The following is a 20,986-nucleotide window of genomic DNA, read 5'->3' on the forward strand; positions in this document are numbered from 1 at the left end:
CTAGCCAATCTTGATCCCTCCTTGATCTCAGATTGCAAATGCCTTTAGCAGACCAGGTTAACTCGGGAGCAGCAGCAGCAGCAGAAGGCCATTGCTTTCACCCTCCTGCACGTGGAGCTCCCAAAAGGCACCTGGTGGGCCACTGCGAGTAGCTTGAGAGAGCTGGACTGAGATGGACTTTGGTCTGATCCAGCAGGCTCTTTCTTATGTTCTTAAGGCCATTGCTTACTCTTCTCTGCACTCCTTGAGCTCCCAAAGGCACCTTGGTGGGCCACTCGGGGCGAGTAACGGCAGAGTGCTTGGACAGACTAGATGGACTCTTTGGGTCTGATCCAGCAGAGCTCTTTCTTGTGTTCTTAAGGCCATTGGTAGCTTTCACTTCCTGCATGTGGCAGGCTCCCAAAGGCAATTCCTGGTGGGCCACTTTCTGCGAAAGTAGCAGAGTGCTGTGGACTAGATGGACTCTGGTCTCTTGATCCAGCAGGCTTCTTCTTGCTGTTCTTAAGGCCATTGCTTTCACTTCCTGCCTGTGAGCTTCCGCACCGGAGTCTGTTGTGGGCCACTGCAAGGCAGCAGTGCTGGACTAGATGGACCCTCTGAACCCGCATGCCTTACTGATCCAGGCTCTGCCAGAAGAATTCTTAAGGCCATTACTTTCACCACTGCCTCCTGCATGTGAGCTCCCAAAGAGCACCTGGTGGGCCACTGGCGCAGTAGCAGAAGTGCTACAGACTAGGATGGACTCTTGAGGTCTTGATCCAGCAGGCTCTTTTCTTATGTGTTCTGCTTAAGGCCATTGCTTTCATCTTCCTGCAGGCTGTAAGAGCTCCCCAAAGGGCACCTGGTGGAGCCACTGCGAGTAGCAGTGGAGTGCTGGACTAAGATGGACTCTGGTCTGATCCAGTCAAGGCTCTTTCTTATGTTCTTAAGGCCATTGCTTTCACTTCCTGCATGTGAGCTCCCAAAGGCACCTGGTGGGCCACTGCGAGTAGCAGAGTGCTGGACTAGATGGACTCTGGTCTGATCCAGCAGGCTCTTTCTTATGTTCTTAAGGCCATTGCTTTCACCTCCTGCATGTGAGCTCCCCAAAAGGCACCTGGTGGGCCACTGCGGAAGCAGCAGAGAGCTGGACTAGATGGACTCTGGTCTGATCCAGCAAAGGCTCTTTCTTATGTTCTTAAGGCCATTGCTTTCACTTCCTGCATGTGAGAGAACTCCCAAAGGCACCTGGTGGGCCACTGCGAAGTAGCAGAGTGCTGGACTAGGATGGACTCTGGTCCCCTGATCCAGCAGGCTCTTTCTTATGTTCTTAAGGCCATTGCTTTCACTTCCTGCATGTGAGCTCCCAAAGGCACCTGGTGGGCCACTGCGAGTAGCAGAGTGCTGGACTAGATGGACTCTGGTCTGATCCAGCAGGCTCTTTCTTATGTTCTTAAGGCCATTGCTTTCACTTCCTGCATAGCCGTGAGCTCCCAAAGGCACCTGGTGGGCCACTGCGGCAGATGCAGCAGAGAAGCTTTGGAGACTAAGATGGACTCTTGGTCTGATCCAGCAGGCTCTTTCTTATGTTCTTAAGGCCGTTGCTTTCACCTCCTGCATGTGAGTCTCCCCAAAAGGCACCTGGTGGGCCACTGCGAAAGTAGCAGAGTGCTGGACTAGATGGACTCTGGGTCTGGGTCTGTCCAGCAGGCTCTTTCTTATGTTCTCTGGCTAAGGCCATTGCTTTCCACTTCCTGCATGTGAGAGCTCCCAAAGGCACCTGGTGGGCCACTGGCGAAAGTAGCAGAGTGCTAAGACTAGAATGGACTCTTGGTCTGATCCAGCACAGAAGGCTCTTTCCTTATGTTCTTAAGGCTGCATTTGCTTTCCCCACTTCCTGCATGTGAGCTCCCAAAGGCACCTTGGTGGAGCCCACTACAGAGTAGCAGGAGATGCTGAGACTAGATGGACTCAGTGCCTGGTCGTGATCCAGCAGGCTCCTTTCTTATGTTCTTAAGGCCATTGCTTTCACCTCCTGCATGGCGAAGCTCCCCAAAAGAGGCACCTGGTAGGCCACTGCTGAGTAGCAAGGAGAGCTGGACTAGATGGACTCTGTCTGCAGAATCCAGCTGGCTCTTTCTTATGTTCTTAAGGCCATGATGCTTTCACTTCCTGCATGTGAGCTCCCAAAGGCACCTGAGTAGGCCACTGCAGTGCAGCAGAGTGCTGGACTAGAGTGTGGACTCTGGTCTGATCCAGCAGGCTCTTTCTTATGTTCTTAAGGCCATTGCTTTCACTTCACTGCATGTGAGCTCCCAAAGGCACCTGGTGGGCCACTGCAGTAGCAGAGATGCTGGACTCAGGATGGGACTCTGGTCTGATCCAGCAGGCTCTTTCTTATGTTCTTAAGGCCATTGCTTTCACTCTCCTGCATGTGGAGCTCCCAAAGAGCACCTGGTGGGCCACTGCAGTAGCTTAGAGTGCTGGACTAGATGGACTCTTGGTCTGATCCAGTCAACAGGCTCTTTCCTTGCATGTTCTTAAGGCCCATTGCTTTCACTTCCTGCATGTGAGCTCCCAAAGGCACCTGGTGGGCCACTGCGAGTAGCACAGAGATGCTGGGACTATGAATGGACTCCTGGTCTGATCCAGCAGGCTCTTTTCTTGTGCTTCTTAAGGGCCATTGCTTTCACTTCCTGCATGTGTAGCTCCCAAAAAAGGAGGCACCTGGGTGGGCCACTGCGAGTAGCAGAGAGATGCTGGACTAGATGGACTCTGGTCTGATCCAGCTGGCTCTGCTTTCTTATGTTCTTAAGGCCATTGCTTTCAACTTCCCGCATGTGAGCTCCCAAAGGCACCTGGTGGGCCACCGCGAAAGTAGCAGAGTGCTGGACTAGAAGTGGACTCTTGAAATTACTGATCCAGCAGGCTACTTTTCTTTGCATGTTCTTAAGGCCATTAAGCTTTCTACCTCCTGCATGTGAGCTCCCCAAAGGCACCTGGTGGGCCACTGGCCGAGTGCAGCTTGAGAGGTCAACTGGACTAGATGGACTCTTGGTCTGATCCAGCAGGCTCTTTTCTGTATGTTCTTAAGACCATTGCTTTCACTTCCTGCATGTGAGCTCCCAAAGGCACCTGGTGGGCCACTGCTTGAAGTAGCAGAGTGCTGGACTAGGATGGACTCTTGGTCTGATCCAGCAGGCTCTTTCTTATGTTCTTAAGGCCATTGCTTTCACTTCCTGCATGTGAGCTCCCCAAAGGCACCTGGCGGGAGGCCACCAAGCGAGTAGCAGGAAGTGCTGGACTAGATGGACTCTGGTCTGATCCGAGCAGGCTCTTTTCTTATGTTCTTAAGGCCATTGCTTTCACTTCACTGCATGTGAGCTCCCAAAGGCACCTGGTGTGGGCCACTTTCACCAGGTAGCAGAGATGCTGGACTAGATGGACTCTGAGGGTCTGGAGTCCCAGCAGGAGGCTCTTCTTTCTTATGTTCTTAAAGGCCATTGCTTTCACTTCCCTGCATGTGAGTCTCCCAAAGGCACCTGGTGGGCCATCATGCGAGGAAGTAGCAGAGAGCTGGACTAGATGGACTCCTGGTCTGATCCAGCAGGCTCTTTCTCTATGTTCTTAAGGGCCATTGCTTTCACTTCCTGCATGTGAGCTCCCAAAGGCACCTGGTGGGCCACTCTCAGTAGCAGTAGAGAGCTGGACTAGATGGACTCTGGTCTGATCCAGCAGGCTTCCCTTTCTTATGTTCTTCAAGGCCATTGCTTTCACCTCCTGCATGTGAGCTCCCAAAGGAGCACCTGGTGGGCCACTGCGGTAGCAGAGTGCTGGACTAGATGGACTCCTGGTCCTGATCCAGCAGGCTCTTTCTTATGTTCTTAAGGCCATTGCTTTCACTTCCTGCATGTGAGCTCCCAAAGGCACCTGGTGGGCCACTGCGAGTAGCAGAGTGCTGGACTAGATGGACTCTGGTCTGATCCAGCAGGCTCTTTCTTATGTTCTTAAGGCCATTGCTTTCACTTCCTGCAGGTGAGCTCCCAAAGGCACCTGGTGGGCCACTGCGAGTAGCAGAGAGCTGGACTAGATGGACTCTGGTCTGATCCAGCTGGCTTGTTCTTATGTTCTTATGTTCTGGCATCAGACAATGGGAATGACACCTGGGCTGAGAAGCACTGGCTCCGCTTGGTGGGGGGCGGGGTGGGGGTCCTAGTCACTGACCTTCTATGTCACCGCACCTATCATATGTTAATGGCTCCCTTCCAAGGGCATACGCCTCTAACTGCTGCACGCTCCGAAAGACAACCTTTTAAGATGCAAGAGCAAAGCGGAACTTTGGCCCCTTCCGCACGTGCAGAATAATGCACTTTCGCAACGGTTTGCAAGTGGATCTGGCTATTCCGCACAGCTGCAAAGTGCACCGAAAGTGTATTGGAAGTGCATCATTCTGCATGTGTGGAAGCGGCCTTTGTGGAGCCTTCGAGAAAGTAAAAGGGATCCGAGATCCTCGGCCTGCTGGGGAAAGACGCTCCTAAAAGGTAACTGGAACTCAAGATCGCTCTACCCGTTCCTTGCCTGGCATCACCCCCAGCTGGCTCGCTCGGGCCTAACCAATCCATCTGAAGGGAGGGGCTATGGCTCATGGGTGGGGCATCTCCTCAGCATGCAAGCGGTACCAGGTTCGATTCCCGACATATCAGGTTGCAGGGAAAGCCTTCTCTCTGCCCAAGTTGGCAGCACCTTCACACATTCTCCCTCTGCCCGAATTCACCTCGTTCCACAGCCGGCGAGCCGCTGTCTACGCTGCCCCCTCGACCGCTGCTCCGGCAGTCCGGGGGTGCCCAGCCTGGCTGGCAATGGCAGTTTCCTTTGTTGTTGCACACCTACGAGAGAGAAGAGAAATGCGGAGTCTGTTACCTGTCGGGACAAAACCAACCCTGAACAAAGAGAAGTAAACCCTTCAAATGAACTTTGAACATGCAGGCAAGAGAAAGAGAATTTGGGCACCCACCCAGAGACCCAGCGTGGTGTCGTGGTTTAGAGCAGGTGGATTCTAATCTGTAGAACTGGGTTTGATTTCCCACTTCTCCACCAGAGTGGCAGAGGCTTGTCTGGTGAACCGCACTCCTACATTCCTGCCGGGTGACCTTGGGTTAATCCCAGTTCTCTCAGGACTCTCTCAGCCCTGCCTATCTCACAAGGTGTCTGTTGTGGGGAGAGGAAGGGAAAGGAGCTTGTAAGCCCCTTTGAGTCTCCTTATAGGGGAGAAAGGTGGGGTATAAACCCAAACCCTTCTTTTCTTCTCTTCTAATCTAGTGAGCCGGGTATGATTCTCTACCCCTCCACCTGAGCAGCCAGGTTTAATTCCCCACTTGCACATATGAGCAGAGGACTCTGCTCTGGAGAATCAGGTTCGATTCCCTGCTCCACCACATGAAGCCTGTGGGCGACCTTGGGCCAGTCACAGTTCTCTCTGAACTCTCTCAGCCCCACCTGCCTCGCAATGTGTCCATTGTCAGGAGAGGAAAGGAAATGAGTTTGTAAGCCCCTTTGAGTCTCCTTATAGGAGAGAAAGGTCGGATATAAATCCAAAGTCGTGCTCTTTGTTATTGATAGGAGCCAGTGAGCAATCGCAGTGGGTGGGTTCAGGGCCAGCCATAGCATACTCTGAGGTGGGGCAGTTCAGATGGTCCAGGGCTTCTATCTTGGCCCACACCTCTTCGGCTCCCTGCCAGCTGAGTAAATGCTGAGGAAAGCCAGCACAGAGTGGTGGTTAAGAGCAGGTGGACTCTAATCTGGAGAACCGGGTTTGATTCCCCACTCTTCCACATGAGTGGTGGACTCTAATCTGGCATACTGGATTTGTTTGCCTGCTCCTGCACATGAAGCCTGCTGGCTGACCTTGGCCATTGGAGATATTTGTAATGAAAAAGAATATTTATTATAGCAATTGCATTTTATGTATGTCTAGATATTGTAATTTATAATTGTGATACACATAAGCCACTGCGCAGCACGTGTGCGTCACGTGATTTTTCGGTCCGTACTCAGATGGCCTTGGCCAGTCCCAGTTCTCTCAGAACTCTCTCAGCCTCATTTACCTCACAAGGTGTCTGTTGCGGGGAGGGGAAGGGAAAGCAGTTTGTAAGCCGCTTTGAGACTCCTTACAGGAGATGAAAAACAGGTTATAAAACCGAACTCTTCTTATTCTCAGTATAATCATGTGCTTCGCAAATAGAGAAAATCCCTCTTCTAATAGGATGCAGCATGATATACACAGAGGTGGGATCCAGCAGGTTCTCACAGATTCCCGAGAGTAGGTTGCTAATTATTTGTGTGTGCCGAGAGGGGGTTACTAATGGGTGATTTTGCCACGTGATTTTTGCCTTCGTTACGCCCCTCCTCTCAGCAGTAGCGCGCAGAACTGGAAGCAGTCTAGCAGGAGGTGCACTGGCGTGCGTGGCAGCCTGCGCCTGCTTGCATTCGTTTCCCGCCCAAGGACCGGTGCAGCGGCTGCATCCTTGCCACAGCCCCGCCCAGGAATGTCCCGCCCCCAGAATTCCCGGCCACGCCCCCGTCGTGCCCCGCCCAGCCCCATTGGCGCTACGCCACAGTTTGAATCCCACCACCATGGGAGCCTGTTACTAAAATTTTTGGATCCCACCACTGGATATACACCATGATGCCTTGTTAGAAGAGCCGTTACCTCCTGGAAGAATGAGTCGGAGAATCCCTGTCCTAAGACGGCGACTACACCTCATACAATTCGTCTTTTAACAGAACCCCAGTAAACTCTCCTCTTTTTATGTAAAGCCATATCCTGCACTGTTTAAAACAGGGGTCCCCAACTTTTTATGCTGTGGGCGCTTTGGGAATTCTATTACAGGGGGGTGGGCACCGTCACAAAATGGCCGCTGCAGGAGGCGGAGCCAGCCACAAAATGGCAGGGAGATAGATGATGTGTAACTCTGAGGCCCCTTCTGCACATGCATAATAATGAAGAAGAAGAACATAAGAACATAAGAACAAGCCTGCTGGATCAGACCAGAGTCCATCTAGTCCAGCTCTCTGCTACTCACAGTGGCTCACCAGGTGCCTTTGGGAGCTCACACGCAGGATGTGAAAGCAATGGCCTTCTGCGGCTACTACTCCCGAGCACCTGGACTGTTAAGGCATTTGCAGAGTTTGCAGAGAAGAAGAGTTTGGATTTATATCCCCCCTTTCTCTCCTGCAGGAGATTCAAAGGGGCTTACAATCTCCTTGCCCTTCCCCCCCCCACCCCCCCCACCACCACCCCCCCCCCCTCCCCCACCTCCCCCCCCACCCCCTCCCCCCCCACCCCCCCCCCCCCCCCCCCCCCCACCCCCCCCACCCCCCCCCCCCCCCCCCCCCTCACACACCCCCCCCCCCCCCCCCCCCCCCCCCCCCCCACCCCCCCCCCCCCCCACCCCACCCCCCACCCACCCCCCCCCCCCCCCACCCCCCCCCCCCCCCACCCCCCCCCCCCCCCACCCCCCCCCCCCCCCACCCCCCCCCCCCCCCACCCCCCCCCCCCCCCACCCCCCCCCCCCCCCACCCCCCCCCCCCCCCACCCCCCCCCCCCCCCACCCCCCCCCCCCCCCACCCCCCCCCCCCCCCACCCCCCCCCCCCCCCACCCCCCCCCCCCCCCACCCCCCCCCCCCCCCACCCCCCCCCCCCCCCACCCCCCCCCCCCCCCACCCCCCCCCCCCCCCACCCCCCCCCCCCCCCACCCCCCCCCCCCCCCACCCCCCCCCCCCCCCACCCCCCCCCCCCCCCACCCCCCCCCCCCCCCACCCCCCCCCCCCCCCACCCCCCCCCCCCCCCACCCCCCCCCCCCCCCACCCCCCCCCCCCCCCACCCCCCCCCCCCCCCACCCCCCCCCCCCCCCACCCCCCCCCCCCCCCACCCCCCCCCCCCCCCACCCCCCCCCCCCCCCACCCCCCCCCCCCCCCACCCCCCCCCCCCCCCACCCCCCCCCCCCCCCACCCCCCCCCCCCCCCACCCCCCCCCCCCCCCACCCCCCCCCCCCCCCACCCCCCCCCCCCCCCACCCCCCCCCCCCCCCACCCCCCCCCCCCCCCACCCCCCCCCCCCCCCACCCCCCCCCCCCCCCACCCCCCCCCCCCCCCACCCCCCCCCCCCCCCACCCCCCCCCCCCCCCACCCCCCCCCCCCCCCACCCCCCCCCCCCCCCACCCCCCCCCCCCCCCACCCCCCCCCCCCCCCACCCCCCCCCCCCCCCACCCCCCCCCCCCCCCACCCCCCCCCCCCCCCACCCCCCCCCCCCCCCACCCCCCCCCCCCCCCACCCCCCCCCCCCCCCACCCCCCCCCCCCCCCACCCCCCCCCCCCCCCACCCCCCCCCCCCCCCACCCCCCCCCCCCCCCACCCCCCCCCCCCCCCACCCCCCCCCCCCCCCACCCCCCCCCCCCCCCACCCCCCCCCCCCCCCACCCCCCCCCCCCCCCACCCCCCCCCCCCCCCACCCCCCCCCCCCCCCACCCCCCCCCCCCCCCACCCCCCCCCCCCCCCACCCCCCCCCCCCCCCACCCCCCCCCCCCCCCACCCCCCCCCCCCCCCACCCCCCCCCCCCCCCACCCCCCCCCCCCCCCACCCCCCCCCCCCCCCACCCCCCCCCCCCCCCACCCCCCCCCCCCCCCACCCCCCCCCCCCCCCACCCCCCCCCCCCCCCACCCCCCCCCCCCCCCACCCCCCCCCCCCCCCACCCCCCCCCCCCCCCACCCCCCCCCCCCCCCACCCCCCCCCCCCCCCACCCCCCCCCCCCCCCACCCCCCCCCCCCCCCACCCCCCCCCCCCCCCACCCCCCCCCCCCCCCACCCCCCCCCCCCCCCACCCCCCCCCCCCCCCACCCCCCCCCCCCCCCACCCCCCCCCCCCCCCACCCCCCCCCCCCCCCACCCCCCCCCCCCCCCACCCCCCCCCCCCCCCACCCCCCCCCCCCCCCACCCCCCCCCCCCCCCACCCCCCCCCCCCCCCACCCCCCCCCCCCCCCACCCCCCCCCCCCCCCACCCCCCCCCCCCCCCACCCCCCCCCCCCCCCACCCCCCCCCCCCCCCACCCCCCCCCCCCCCCACCCCCCCCCCCCCCCACCCCCCCCCCCCCCCACCCCCCCCCCCCCCCACCCCCCCCCCCCCCCACCCCCCCCCCCCCCCACCCCCCCCCCCCCCCACCCCCCCCCCCCCCCACCCCCCCCCCCCCCCACCCCCCCCCCCCCCCACCCCCCCCCCCCCCCACCCCCCCCCCCCCCCACCCCCCCCCCCCCCCACCCCCCCCCCCCCCCACCCCCCCCCCCCCCCACCCCCCCCCCCCCCCACCCCCCCCCCCCCCCACCCCCCCCCCCCCCCACCCCCCCCCCCCCCCACCCCCCCCCCCCCCCACCCCCCCCCCCCCCCACCCCCCCCCCCCCCCACCCCCCCCCCCCCCCACCCCCCCCCCCCCCCACCCCCCCCCCCCCCCACCCCCCCCCCCCCCCACCCCCCCCCCCCCCCACCCCCCCCCCCCCCCACCCCCCCCCCCCCCCACCCCCCCCCCCCCCCACCCCCCCCCCCCCCCACCCCCCCCCCCCCCCACCCCCCCCCCCCCCCACCCCCCCCCCCCCCCACCCCCCCCCCCCCCCACCCCCCCCCCCCCCCACCCCCCCCCCCCCCCACCCCCCCCCCCCCCCACCCCCCCCCCCCCCCACCCCCCCCCCCCCCCACCCCCCCCCCCCCCCACCCCCCCCCCCCCCCACCCCCCCCCCCCCCCACCCCCCCCCCCCCCCACCCCCCCCCCCCCCCACCCCCCCCCCCCCCCACCCCCCCCCCCCCCCACCCCCCCCCCCCCCCACCCCCCCCCCCCCCCACCCCCCCCCCCCCCCACCCCCCCCCCCCCCCACCCCCCCCCCCCCCCACCCCCCCCCCCCCCCACCCCCCCCCCCCCCCACCCCCCCCCCCCCCCACCCCCCCCCCCCCCCACCCCCCCCCCCCCCCACCCCCCCCCCCCCCCACCCCCCCCCCCCCCCACCCCCCCCCCCCCCCACCCCCCCCCCCCCCCACCCCCCCCCCCCCCCACCCCCCCCCCCCCCCACCCCCCCCCCCCCCCACCCCCCCCCCCCCCCACCCCCCCCCCCCCCCACCCCCCCCCCCCCCCACCCCCCCCCCCCCCCACCCCCCCCCCCCCCCACCCCCCCCCCCCCCCACCCCCCCCCCCCCCCACCCCCCCCCCCCCCCACCCCCCCCCCCCCCCACCCCCCCCCCCCCCCACCCCCCCCCCCCCCCACCCCCCCCCCCCCCCACCCCCCCCCCCCCCCACCCCCCCCCCCCCCCACCCCCCCCCCCCCCCACCCCCCCCCCCCCCCACCCCCCCCCCCCCCCACCCCCCCCCCCCCCCACCCCCCCCCCCCCCCACCCCCCCCCCCCCCCACCCCCCCCCCCCCCCACCCCCCCCCCCCCCCACCCCCCCCCCCCCCCACCCCCCCCCCCCCCCACCCCCCCCCCCCCCCACCCCCCCCCCCCCCCACCCCCCCCCCCCCCCACCCCCCCCCCCCCCCACCCCCCCCCCCCCCCACCCCCCCCCCCCCCCACCCCCCCCCCCCCCCACCCCCCCCCCCCCCCACCCCCCCCCCCCCCCACCCCCCCCCCCCCCCACCCCCCCCCCCCCCCACCCCCCCCCCCCCCCACCCCCCCCCCCCCCCACCCCCCCCCCCCCCCACCCCCCCCCCCCCCCACCCCCCCCCCCCCCCACCCCCCCCCCCCCCCACCCCCCCCCCCCCCCACCCCCCCCCCCCCCCACCCCCCCCCCCCCCCACCCCCCCCCCCCCCCACCCCCCCCCCCCCCCACCCCCCCCCCCCCCCACCCCCCCCCCCCCCCACCCCCCCCCCCCCCCACCCCCCCCCCCCCCCACCCCCCCCCCCCCCCACCCCCCCCCCCCCCCACCCCCCCCCCCCCCCACCCCCCCCCCCCCCCACCCCCCCCCCCCCCCACCCCCCCCCCCCCCCACCCCCCCCCCCCCCCACCCCCCCCCCCCCCCACCCCCCCCCCCCCCCACCCCCCCCCCCCCCCACCCCCCCCCCCCCCCACCCCCCCCCCCCCCCACCCCCCCCCCCCCCCACCCCCCCCCCCCCCCACCCCCCCCCCCCCCCACCCCCCCCCCCCCCCACCCCCCCCCCCCCCCACCCCCCCCCCCCCCCACCCCCCCCCCCCCCCACCCCCCCCCCCCCCCACCCCCCCCCCCCCCCACCCCCCCCCCCCCCCACCCCCCCCCCCCCCCACCCCCCCCCCCCCCCACCCCCCCCCCCCCCCACCCCCCCCCCCCCCCACCCCCCCCCCCCCCCACCCCCCCCCCCCCCCACCCCCCCCCCCCCCCACCCCCCCCCCCCCCCACCCCCCCCCCCCCCCACCCCCCCCCCCCCCCACCCCCCCCCCCCCCCACCCCCCCCCCCCCCCACCCCCCCCCCCCCCCACCCCCCCCCCCCCCCACCCCCCCCCCCCCCCACCCCCCCCCCCCCCCACCCCCCCCCCCCCCCACCCCCCCCCCCCCCCACCCCCCCCCCCCCCCACCCCCCCCCCCCCCCACCCCCCCCCCCCCCCACCCCCCCCCCCCCCCACCCCCCCCCCCCCCCACCCCCCCCCCCCCCCACCCCCCCCCCCCCCCACCCCCCCCCCCCCCCACCCCCCCCCCCCCCCACCCCCCCCCCCCCCCACCCCCCCCCCCCCCCACCCCCCCCCCCCCCCACCCCCCCCCCCCCCCACCCCCCCCCCCCCCCACCCCCCCCCCCCCCCACCCCCCCCCCCCCCCACCCCCCCCCCCCCCCACCCCCCCCCCCCCCCACCCCCCCCCCCCCCCACCCCCCCCCCCCCCCACCCCCCCCCCCCCCCACCCCCCCCCCCCCCCACCCCCCCCCCCCCCCACCCCCCCCCCCCCCCACCCCCCCCCCCCCCCACCCCCCCCCCCCCCCACCCCCCCCCCCCCCCACCCCCCCCCCCCCCCACCCCCCCCCCCCCCCACCCCCCCCCCCCCCCACCCCCCCCCCCCCCCACCCCCCCCCCCCCCCACCCCCCCCCCCCCCCACCCCCCCCCCCCCCCACCCCCCCCCCCCCCCACCCCCCCCCCCCCCCACCCCCCCCCCCCCCCACCCCCCCCCCCCCCCACCCCCCCCCCCCCCCACCCCCCCCCCCCCCCACCCCCCCCCCCCCCCACCCCCCCCCCCCCCCACCCCCCCCCCCCCCCACCCCCCCCCCCCCCCACCCCCCCCCCCCCCCACCCCCCCCCCCCCCCACCCCCCCCCCCCCCCACCCCCCCCCCCCCCCACCCCCCCCCCCCCCCACCCCCCCCCCCCCCCACCCCCCCCCCCCCCCACCCCCCCCCCCCCCCACCCCCCCCCCCCCCCACCCCCCCCCCCCCCCACCCCCCCCCCCCCCCACCCCCCCCCCCCCCCACCCCCCCCCCCCCCCACCCCCCCCCCCCCCCACCCCCCCCCCCCCCCACCCCCCCCCCCCCCCACCCCCCCCCCCCCCCACCCCCCCCCCCCCCCACCCCCCCCCCCCCCCACCCCCCCCCCCCCCCACCCCCCCCCCCCCCCACCCCCCCCCCCCCCCACCCCCCCCCCCCCCCACCCCCCCCCCCCCCCACCCCCCCCCCCCCCCACCCCCCCCCCCCCCCACCCCCCCCCCCCCCCACCCCCCCCCCCCCCCACCCCCCCCCCCCCCCACCCCCCCCCCCCCCCACCCCCCCCCCCCCCCACCCCCCCCCCCCCCCACCCCCCCCCCCCCCCACCCCCCCCCCCCCCCACCCCCCCCCCCCCCCACCCCCCCCCCCCCCCACCCCCCCCCCCCCCCACCCCCCCCCCCCCCCACCCCCCCCCCCCCCCACCCCCCCCCCCCCCCACCCCCCCCCCCCCCCACCCCCCCCCCCCCCCACCCCCCCCCCCCCCCACCCCCCCCCCCCCCCACCCCCCCCCCCCCCCACCCCCCCCCCCCCCCACCCCCCCCCCCCCCCACCCCCCCCCCCCCCCACCCCCCCCCCCCCCCACCCCCCCCCCCCCCCACCCCCCCCCCCCCCCACCCCCCCCCCCCCCCACCCCCCCCCCCCCCCACCCCCCCCCCCCCCCACCCCCCCCCCCCCCCACCCCCCCCCCCCCCCACCCCCCCCCCCCCCCACCCCCCCCCCCCCCCACCCCCCCCCCCCCCCACCCCCCCCCCCCCCCACCCCCCCCCCCCCCCACCCCCCCCCCCCCCCACCCCCCCCCCCCCCCACCCCCCCCCCCCCCCACCCCCCCCCCCCCCCACCCCCCCCCCCCCCCACCCCCCCCCCCCCCCACCCCCCCCCCCCCCCACCCCCCCCCCCCCCCACCCCCCCCCCCCCCCACCCCCCCCCCCCCCCACCCCCCCCCCCCCCCACCCCCCCCCCCCCCCACCCCCCCCCCCCCCCACCCCCCCCCCCCCCCACCCCCCCCCCCCCCCACCCCCCCCCCCCCCCACCCCCCCCCCCCCCCACCCCCCCCCCCCCCCACCCCCCCCCCCCCCCACCCCCCCCCCCCCCCACCCCCCCCCCCCCCCACCCCCCCCCCCCCCCACCCCCCCCCCCCCCCACCCCCCCCCCCCCCCACCCCCCCCCCCCCCCACCCCCCCCCCCCCCCACCCCCCCCCCCCCCCACCCCCCCCCCCCCCCACCCCCCCCCCCCCCCACCCCCCCCCCCCCCCACCCCCCCCCCCCCCCACCCCCCCCCCCCCCCACCCCCCCCCCCCCCCACCCCCCCCCCCCCCCACCCCCCCCCCCCCCCACCCCCCCCCCCCCCCACCCCCCCCCCCCCCCACCCCCCCCCCCCCCCACCCCCCCCCCCCCCCACCCCCCCCCCCCCCCACCCCCCCCCCCCCCCACCCCCCCCCCCCCCCACCCCCCCCCCCCCCCACCCCCCCCCCCCCCCACCCCCCCCCCCCCCCACCCCCCCCCCCCCCCACCCCCCCCCCCCCCCACCCCCCCCCCCCCCCACCCCCCCCCCCCCCCACCCCCCCCCCCCCCCACCCCCCCCCCCCCCCACCCCCCCCCCCCCCCACCCCCCCCCCCCCCCACCCCCCCCCCCCCCCACCCCCCCCCCCCCCCACCCCCCCCCCCCCCCACCCCCCCCCCCCCCCACCCCCCCCCCCCCCCACCCCCCCCCCCCCCCACCCCCCCCCCCCCCCACCCCCCCCCCCCCCCACCCCCCCCCCCCCCCACCCCCCCCCCCCCCCACCCCCCCCCCCCCCCACCCCCCCCCCCCCCCACCCCCCCCCCCCCCCACCCCCCCCCCCCCCCACCCCCCCCCCCCCCCACCCCCCCCCCCCCCCACCCCCCCCCCCCCCCACCCCCCCCCCCCCCCACCCCCCCCCCCCCCCACCCCCCCCCCCCCCCACCCCCCCCCCCCCCCACCCCCCCCCCCCCCCACCCCCCCCCCCCCCCACCCCCCCCCCCCCCCACCCCCCCCCCCCCCCACCCCCCCCCCCCCCCACCCCCCCCCCCCCCCACCCCCCCCCCCCCCCACCCCCCCCCCCCCCCACCCCCCCCCCCCCCCACCCCCCCCCCCCCCCACCCCCCCCCCCCCCCACCCCCCCCCCCCCCCACCCCCCCCCCCCCCCACCCCCCCCCCCCCCCACCCCCCCCCCCCCCCACCCCCCCCCCCCCCCACCCCCCCCCCCCCCCACCCCCCCCCCCCCCCACCCCCCCCCCCCCCCACCCCCCCCCCCCCCCACCCCCCCCCCCCCCCACCCCCCCCCCCCCCCACCCCCCCCCCCCCCCACCCCCCCCCCCCCCCACCCCCCCCCCCCCCCACCCCCCCCCCCCCCCACCCCCCCCCCCCCCCACCCCCCCCCCCCCCCACCCCCCCCCCCCCCCACCCCCCCCCCCCCCCACCCCCCCCCCCCCCCACCCCCCCCCCCCCCCACCCCCCCCCCCCCCCACCCCCCCCCCCCCCCACCCCCCCCCCCCCCCACCCCCCCCCCCCCCCACCCCCCCCCCCCCCCACCCCCCCCCCCCCCCACCCCCCCCCCCCCCCACCCCCCCCCCCCCCCACCCCCCCCCCCCCCCACCCCCCCCCCCCCCCACCCCCCCCCCCCCCCACCCCCCCCCCCCCCCACCCCCCCCCCCCCCCACCCCCCCCCCCCCCCACCCCCCCCCCCCCCCACCCCCCCCCCCCCCCACCCCCCCCCCCCCCCACCCCCCCCCCCCCCCACCCCCCCCCCCCCCCACCCCCCCCCCCCCCCACCCCCCCCCCCCCCCACCCCCCCCCCCCCCCACCCCCCCCCCCCCCCACCCCCCCCCCCCCCCACCCCCCCCCCCCCCCACCCCCCCCCCCCCCCACCCCCCCCCCCCCCCACCCCCCCCCCCCCCCACCCCCCCCCCCCCCCACCCCCCCCCCCCCCCACCCCCCCCCCCCCCCACCCCCCCCCCCCCCCACCCCCCCCCCCCCCCACCCCCCCCCCCCCCCACCCCCCCCCCCCCCCACCCCCCCCCCCCCCCACCCCCCCCCCCCCCCACCCCCCCCCCCCCCCACCCCCCCCCCCCCCCACCCCCCCCCCCCCCCACCCCCCCCCCCCCCCACCCCCCCCCCCCCCCACCCCCCCCCCCCCCCACCCCCCCCCCCCCCCACCCCCCCCCCCCCCCACCCCCCCCCCCCCCCACCCCCCCCCCCCCCCACCCCCCCCCCCCCCCACCCCCCCCCCCCCCCACCCCCCCCCCCCCCCACCCCCCCCCCCCCCCACCCCCCCCCCCCCCCACCCCCCCCCCCCCCCACCCCCCCCCCCCCCCACCCCCCCCCCCCCCCACCCCCCCCCCCCCCCACCCCCCCCCCCCCCCACCCCCCCCCCCCCCCACCCCCCCCCCCCCCCACCCCCCCCCCCCCCCACCCCCCCCCCCCCCCACCCCCCCCCCCCCCCACCCCCCCCCCCCCCCACCCCCCCCCCCCCCCACCCCCCCCCCCCCCCACCCCCCCCCCCCCCCACCCCCCCCCCCCCCCACCCCCCCCCCCCCCCACCCCCCCCCCCCCCCACCCCCCCCCCCCCCCACCCCCCCCCCCCCCCACCCCCCCCCCCCCCCACCCCCCCCCCCCCCCACCCCCCCCCCCCCCCACCCCCCCCCCCCCCCACCCCCCCCCCCCCCCACCCCCCCCCCCCCCCACCCCCCCCCCCCCCCACCCCCCCCCCCCCCCACCCCCCCCCCCCCCCACCCCCCCCCCCCCCCACCCCCCCCCCCCCCCACCCCCCCCCCCCCCCACCCCCCCCCCCCCCCACCCCCCCCCCCCCCCACCCCCCCCCCCCCCCACCCCCCCCCCCCCCCACCCCCCCCCCCCCCCACCCCCCCCCCCCCCCACCCCCCCCCCCCCCCACCCCCCCCCCCCCCCACCCCCCCCCCCCCCCACCCCCCCCCCCCCCCACCCCCCCCCCCCCCCACCCCCCCCCCCCCCCACCCCCCCCCCCCCCCACCCCCCCCCCCCCCCACCCCCCCCCCCCCCCACCCCCCCCCCCCCCCACCCCCCCCCCCCCCCACCCCCCCCCCCCCCCACCCCCCCCCCCCCCCACCCCCCCCCCCCCCCACCCCCCCCCCCCCCCACCCCCCCCCCCCCCCACCCCCCCCCCCCCCCACCCCCCCCCCCCCCCACCCCCCCCCCCCCCCACCCCCCCCCCCCCCCACCCCCCCCCCCCCCCACCCCCCCCCCCCCCCACCCCCCCCCCCCCCCACCCCCCCCCCCCCCCACCCCCCCCCCCCCCCACCCCCCCCCCCCCCCACCCCCCCCCCCCCCCACCCCCCCCCCCCCCCACCCCCCCCCCCCCCCACCCCCCCCCCCCCCCACCCCCCCCCCCCCCCACCCCCCCCCCCCCCCACCCCCCCCCCCCCCCACCCCCCCCCCCCCCCACCCCCCCCCCCCCCCACCCCCCCCCCCCCCCACCCCCCCCCCCCCCCACCCCCCCCCCCCCCCACCCCCCCCCCCCCCCACCCCCCCCCCCCCCCACCCCCCCCCCCCCCCACCCCCCCCCCCCCCCACCCCCCCCCCCCCCCACCCCCCCCCCCCCCCACCCCCCCCCCCCCCCACCCCCCCCCCCCCCCACCCCCCCCCCCCCCCACCCCCCCCCCCCCCCACCCCCCCCCCCCCCCACCCCCCCCCCCCCCCACCCCCCCCCCCCCCCACCCCCCCCCCCCCCCACCCCCCCCCCCCCCCACCCCCCCCCCCCCCCACCCCCCCCCCCCCCCACCCCCCCCCCCCCCCACCCCCCCCCCCCCCCACCCCCCCCCCCCCCCACCCCCCCCCCCCCCCACCCCCCCCCCCCCCCACCCCCCCCCCCCCCCACCCCCCCCCCCCCCCACCCCCCCCCCCCCCCACCCCCCCCCCCCCCCACCCCCCCCCCCCCCCACCCCCCCCCCCCCCCACCCCCCCCCCCCCCCACCCCCCCCCCCCCCCACCCCCCCCCCCCCCCACCCCCCCCCCCCCCCACCCCCCCCCCCCCCCACCCCCCCCCCCCCCCACCCCCCCCCCCCCCCACCCCCCCCCCCCCCCACCCCCCCCCCCCCCCACCCCCCCCCCCCCCCACCCCCCCCCCCCCCCACCCCCCCCCCCCCCCACCCCCCCCCCCCCCCACCCCCCCCCCCCCCCACCCCCCCCCCCCCCCACCCCCCCCCCCCCCCACCCCCCCCCCCCCCCACCCCCCCCCCCCCCCACCCCCCCCCCCCCCCACCCCCCCCCCCCCCCACCCCCCCCCCCCCCCACCCCCCCCCCCCCCCACCCCCCCCCCCCCCCACCCCCCCCCCCCCCCACCCCCCCCCCCCCCCACCCCCCCCCCCCCCCACCCCCCCCCCCCCCCACCCCCCCCCCCCCCCACCCCCCCCCCCCCCCACCCCCCCCCCCCCCCACCCCCCCCCCCCCCCACCCCCCCCCCCCCCCACCCCCCCCCCCCCCCACCCCCCCCCCCCCCCACCCCCCCCCCCCCCCACCCCCCCCCCCCCCCACCCCCCCCCCCCCCCACCCCCCCCCCCCCCCACCCCCCCCCCCCCCCACCCCCCCCCCCCCCCACCCCCCCCCCCCCCCACCCCCCCCCCCCCCCACCCCCCCCCCCCCCCACCCCCCCCCCCCCCCACCCCCCCCCCCCCCCACCCCCCCCCCCCCCCACCCCCCCCCCCCCCCACCCCCCCCCCCCCCCACCCCCCCCCCCCCCCACCCCCCCCCCCCCCCACCCCCCCCCCCCCCCACCCCCCCCCCCCCCCACCCCCCCCCCCCCCCACCCCCCCCCCCCCCCACCCCCCCCCCCCCCCACCCCCCCCCCCCCCCACCCCCCCCCCCCCCCACCCCCCCCCCCCCCCACCCCCCCCCCCCCCCACCCCCCCCCCCCCCCACCCCCCCCCCCCCCCACCCCCCCCCCCCCCCACCCCCCCCCCCCCCCACCCCCCCCCCCCCCCACCCCCCCCCCCCCCCACCCCCCCCCCCCCCCACCCCCCCCCCCCCCCACCCCCCCCCCCCCCCACCCCCCCCCCCCCCCACCCCCCCCCCCCCCCACCCCCCCCCCCCCCCACCCCCCCCCCCCCCCACCCCCCCCCCCCCCCACCCCCCCCCCCCCCCACCCCCCCCCCCCCCCACCCCCCCCCCCCCCCACCCCCCCCCCCCCCCACCCCCCCCCCCCCCCACCCCCCCCCCCCCCCACCCCCCCCCCCCCCCACCCCCCCCCCCCCCCACCCCCCCCCCCCCCCACCCCCCCCCCCCCCCACCCCCCCCCCCCCCCACCCCCCCCCCCCCCCACCCCCCCCCCCCCCCACCCCCCCCCCCCCCCACCCCCCCCCCCCCCCACCCCCCCCCCCCCCCACCCCCCCCCCCCCCCACCCCCCCCCCCCCCCACCCCCCCCCCCCCCCACCCCCCCCCCCCCCCACCCCCCCCCCCCCCCACCCCCCCCCCCCCCCACCCCCCCCCCCCCCCACCCCCCCCCCCCCCCACCCCCCCCCCCCCCCACCCCCCCCCCCCCCCACCCCCCCCCCCCCCCACCCCCCCCCCCCCCCACCCCCCCCCCCCCCCACCCCCCCCCCCCCCCACCCCCCCCCCCCCCCACCCCCCCCCCCCCCCACCCCCCCCCCCCCCCACCCCCCCCCCCCCCCACCCCCCCCCCCCCCCACCCCCCCCCCCCCCCACCCCCCCCCCCCCCCACCCCCCCCCCCCCCCACCCCCCCCCCCCCCCACCCCCCCCCCCCCCCACCCCCCCCCCCCCCCACCCCCCCCCCCCCCCACCCCCCCCCCCCCCCACCCCCCCCCCCCCCCACCCCCCCCCCCCCCCACCCCCCCCCCCCCCCACCCCCCCCCCCCCCCACCCCCCCCCCCCCCCACCCCCCCCCCCCCCCACCCCCCCCCCCCCCCACCCCCCCCCCCCCCCACCCCCCCCCCCCCCCACCCCCCCCCCCCCCCACCCCCCCCCCCCCCCACCCCCCCCCCCCCCCACCCCCCCCCCCCCCCACCCCCCCCCCCCCCCACCCCCCCCCCCCCCCACCCCCCCCCCCCCCCACCCCCCCCCCCCCCCACCCCCCCCCCCCCCCACCCCCCCCCCCCCCCACCCCCCCCCCCCCCCACCCCCCCCCCCCCCCACCCCCCCCCCCCCCCACCCCCCCCCCCCCCCACCCCCCCCCCCCCCCACCCCCCCCCCCCCCCACCCCCCCCCCCCCCCACCCCCCCCCCCCCCCACCCCCCCCCCCCCCCACCCCCCCCCCCCCCCACCCCCCCCCCCCCCCACCCCCCCCCCCCCCCACCCCCCCCCCCCCCCACCCCCCCCCCCCCCCACCCCCCCCCCCCCCCACCCCCCCCCCCCCCCACCCCCCCCCCCCCCCACCCCCCCCCCCCCCCACCCCCCCCCCCCCCCACCCCCCCCCCCCCCCACCCCCCCCCCCCCCCACCCCCCCCCCCCCCCACCCCCCCCCCCCCCCACCCCCCCCCCCCCCCACCCCCCCCCCCCCCCACCCCCCCCCCCCCCCACCCCCCCCCCCCCCCACCCCCCCCCCCCCCCACCCCCCCCCCCCCCCACCCCCCCCCCCCCCCACCCCCCCCCCCCCCCACCCCCCCCCCCCCCCACCCCCCCCCCCCCCCACCCCCCCCCCCCCCCACCCCCCCCCCCCCCCACCCCCCCCCCCCCCCACCCCCCCCCCCCCCCACCCCCCCCCCCCCCCACCCCCCCCCCCCCCCACCCCCCCCCCCCCCCACCCCCCCCCCCCCCCACCCCCCCCCCCCCCCACCCCCCCCCCCCCCCACCCCCCCCCCCCCCCACCCCCCCCCCCCCCCACCCCCCCCCCCCCCCACCCCCCCCCCCCCCCACCCCCCCCCCCCCCCACCCCCCCCCCCCCCCACCCCCCCCCCCCCCCACCCCCCCCCCCCCCCACCCCCCCCCCCCCCCACCCCCCCCCCCCCCCACCCCCCCCCCCCCCCACCCCCCCCCCCCCCCACCCCCCCCCCCCCCCACCCCCCCCCCCCCCCACCCCCCCCCCCCCCCACCCCCCCCCCCCCCCACCCCCCCCCCCCCCCACCCCCCCCCCCCCCCACCCCCCCCCCCCCCCACCCCCCCCCCCCCCCACCCCCCCCCCCCCCCACCCCCCCCCCCCCCCACCCCCCCCCCCCCCCACCCCCCCCCCCCCCCACCCCCCCCCCCCCCCACCCCCCCCCCCCCCCACCCCCCCCCCCCCCCACCCCCCCCCCCCCCCACCCCCCCCCCCCCCCACCCCCCCCCCCCCCCACCCCCCCCCCCCCCCACCCCCCCCCCCCCCCACCCCCCCCCCCCCCCACCCCCCCCCCCCCCCACCCCCCCCCCCCCCCACCCCCCCCCCCCCCCACCCCCCCCCCCCCCCACCCCCCCCCCCCCCCACCCCCCCCCCCCCCCACCCCCCCCCCCCCCCACCCCCCCCCCCCCCCACCCCCCCCCCCCCCCACCCCCCCCCCCCCCCACCCCCCCCCCCCCCCACCCCCCCCCCCCCCCACCCCCCCCCCCCCCCACCCCC

The 20,986-nt window shown here is 79.4% G+C and overlaps 1 protein-coding gene across 1 annotated transcript in view; it reads right to left on the bottom strand.

The window, feature by feature from the left end:
* Positions 1 to 20,986, bottom strand: part of ADAM15 (ADAM metallopeptidase domain 15) — a 99,197-nt gene that overhangs the window by 33,243 nt on the left and 44,968 nt on the right. Inside the window, exon 13 of the mRNA XM_048482863.1 lies at positions 4,754 to 4,865. Within this exon, the coding sequence (XP_048338820.1) occupies positions 4,754 to 4,865 (112 nt within the window). The remainder of the gene's footprint in view (positions 1 to 4,753; positions 4,866 to 20,986) is intronic.

The sequence above is a fragment of the Sphaerodactylus townsendi genome, unplaced genomic scaffold (genome assembly GCF_021028975.2).
Source record: "Sphaerodactylus townsendi isolate TG3544 unplaced genomic scaffold, MPM_Stown_v2.3 scaffold_24, whole genome shotgun sequence".
NCBI lineage: Eukaryota > Metazoa > Chordata > Lepidosauria > Squamata > Sphaerodactylidae > Sphaerodactylus > Sphaerodactylus townsendi.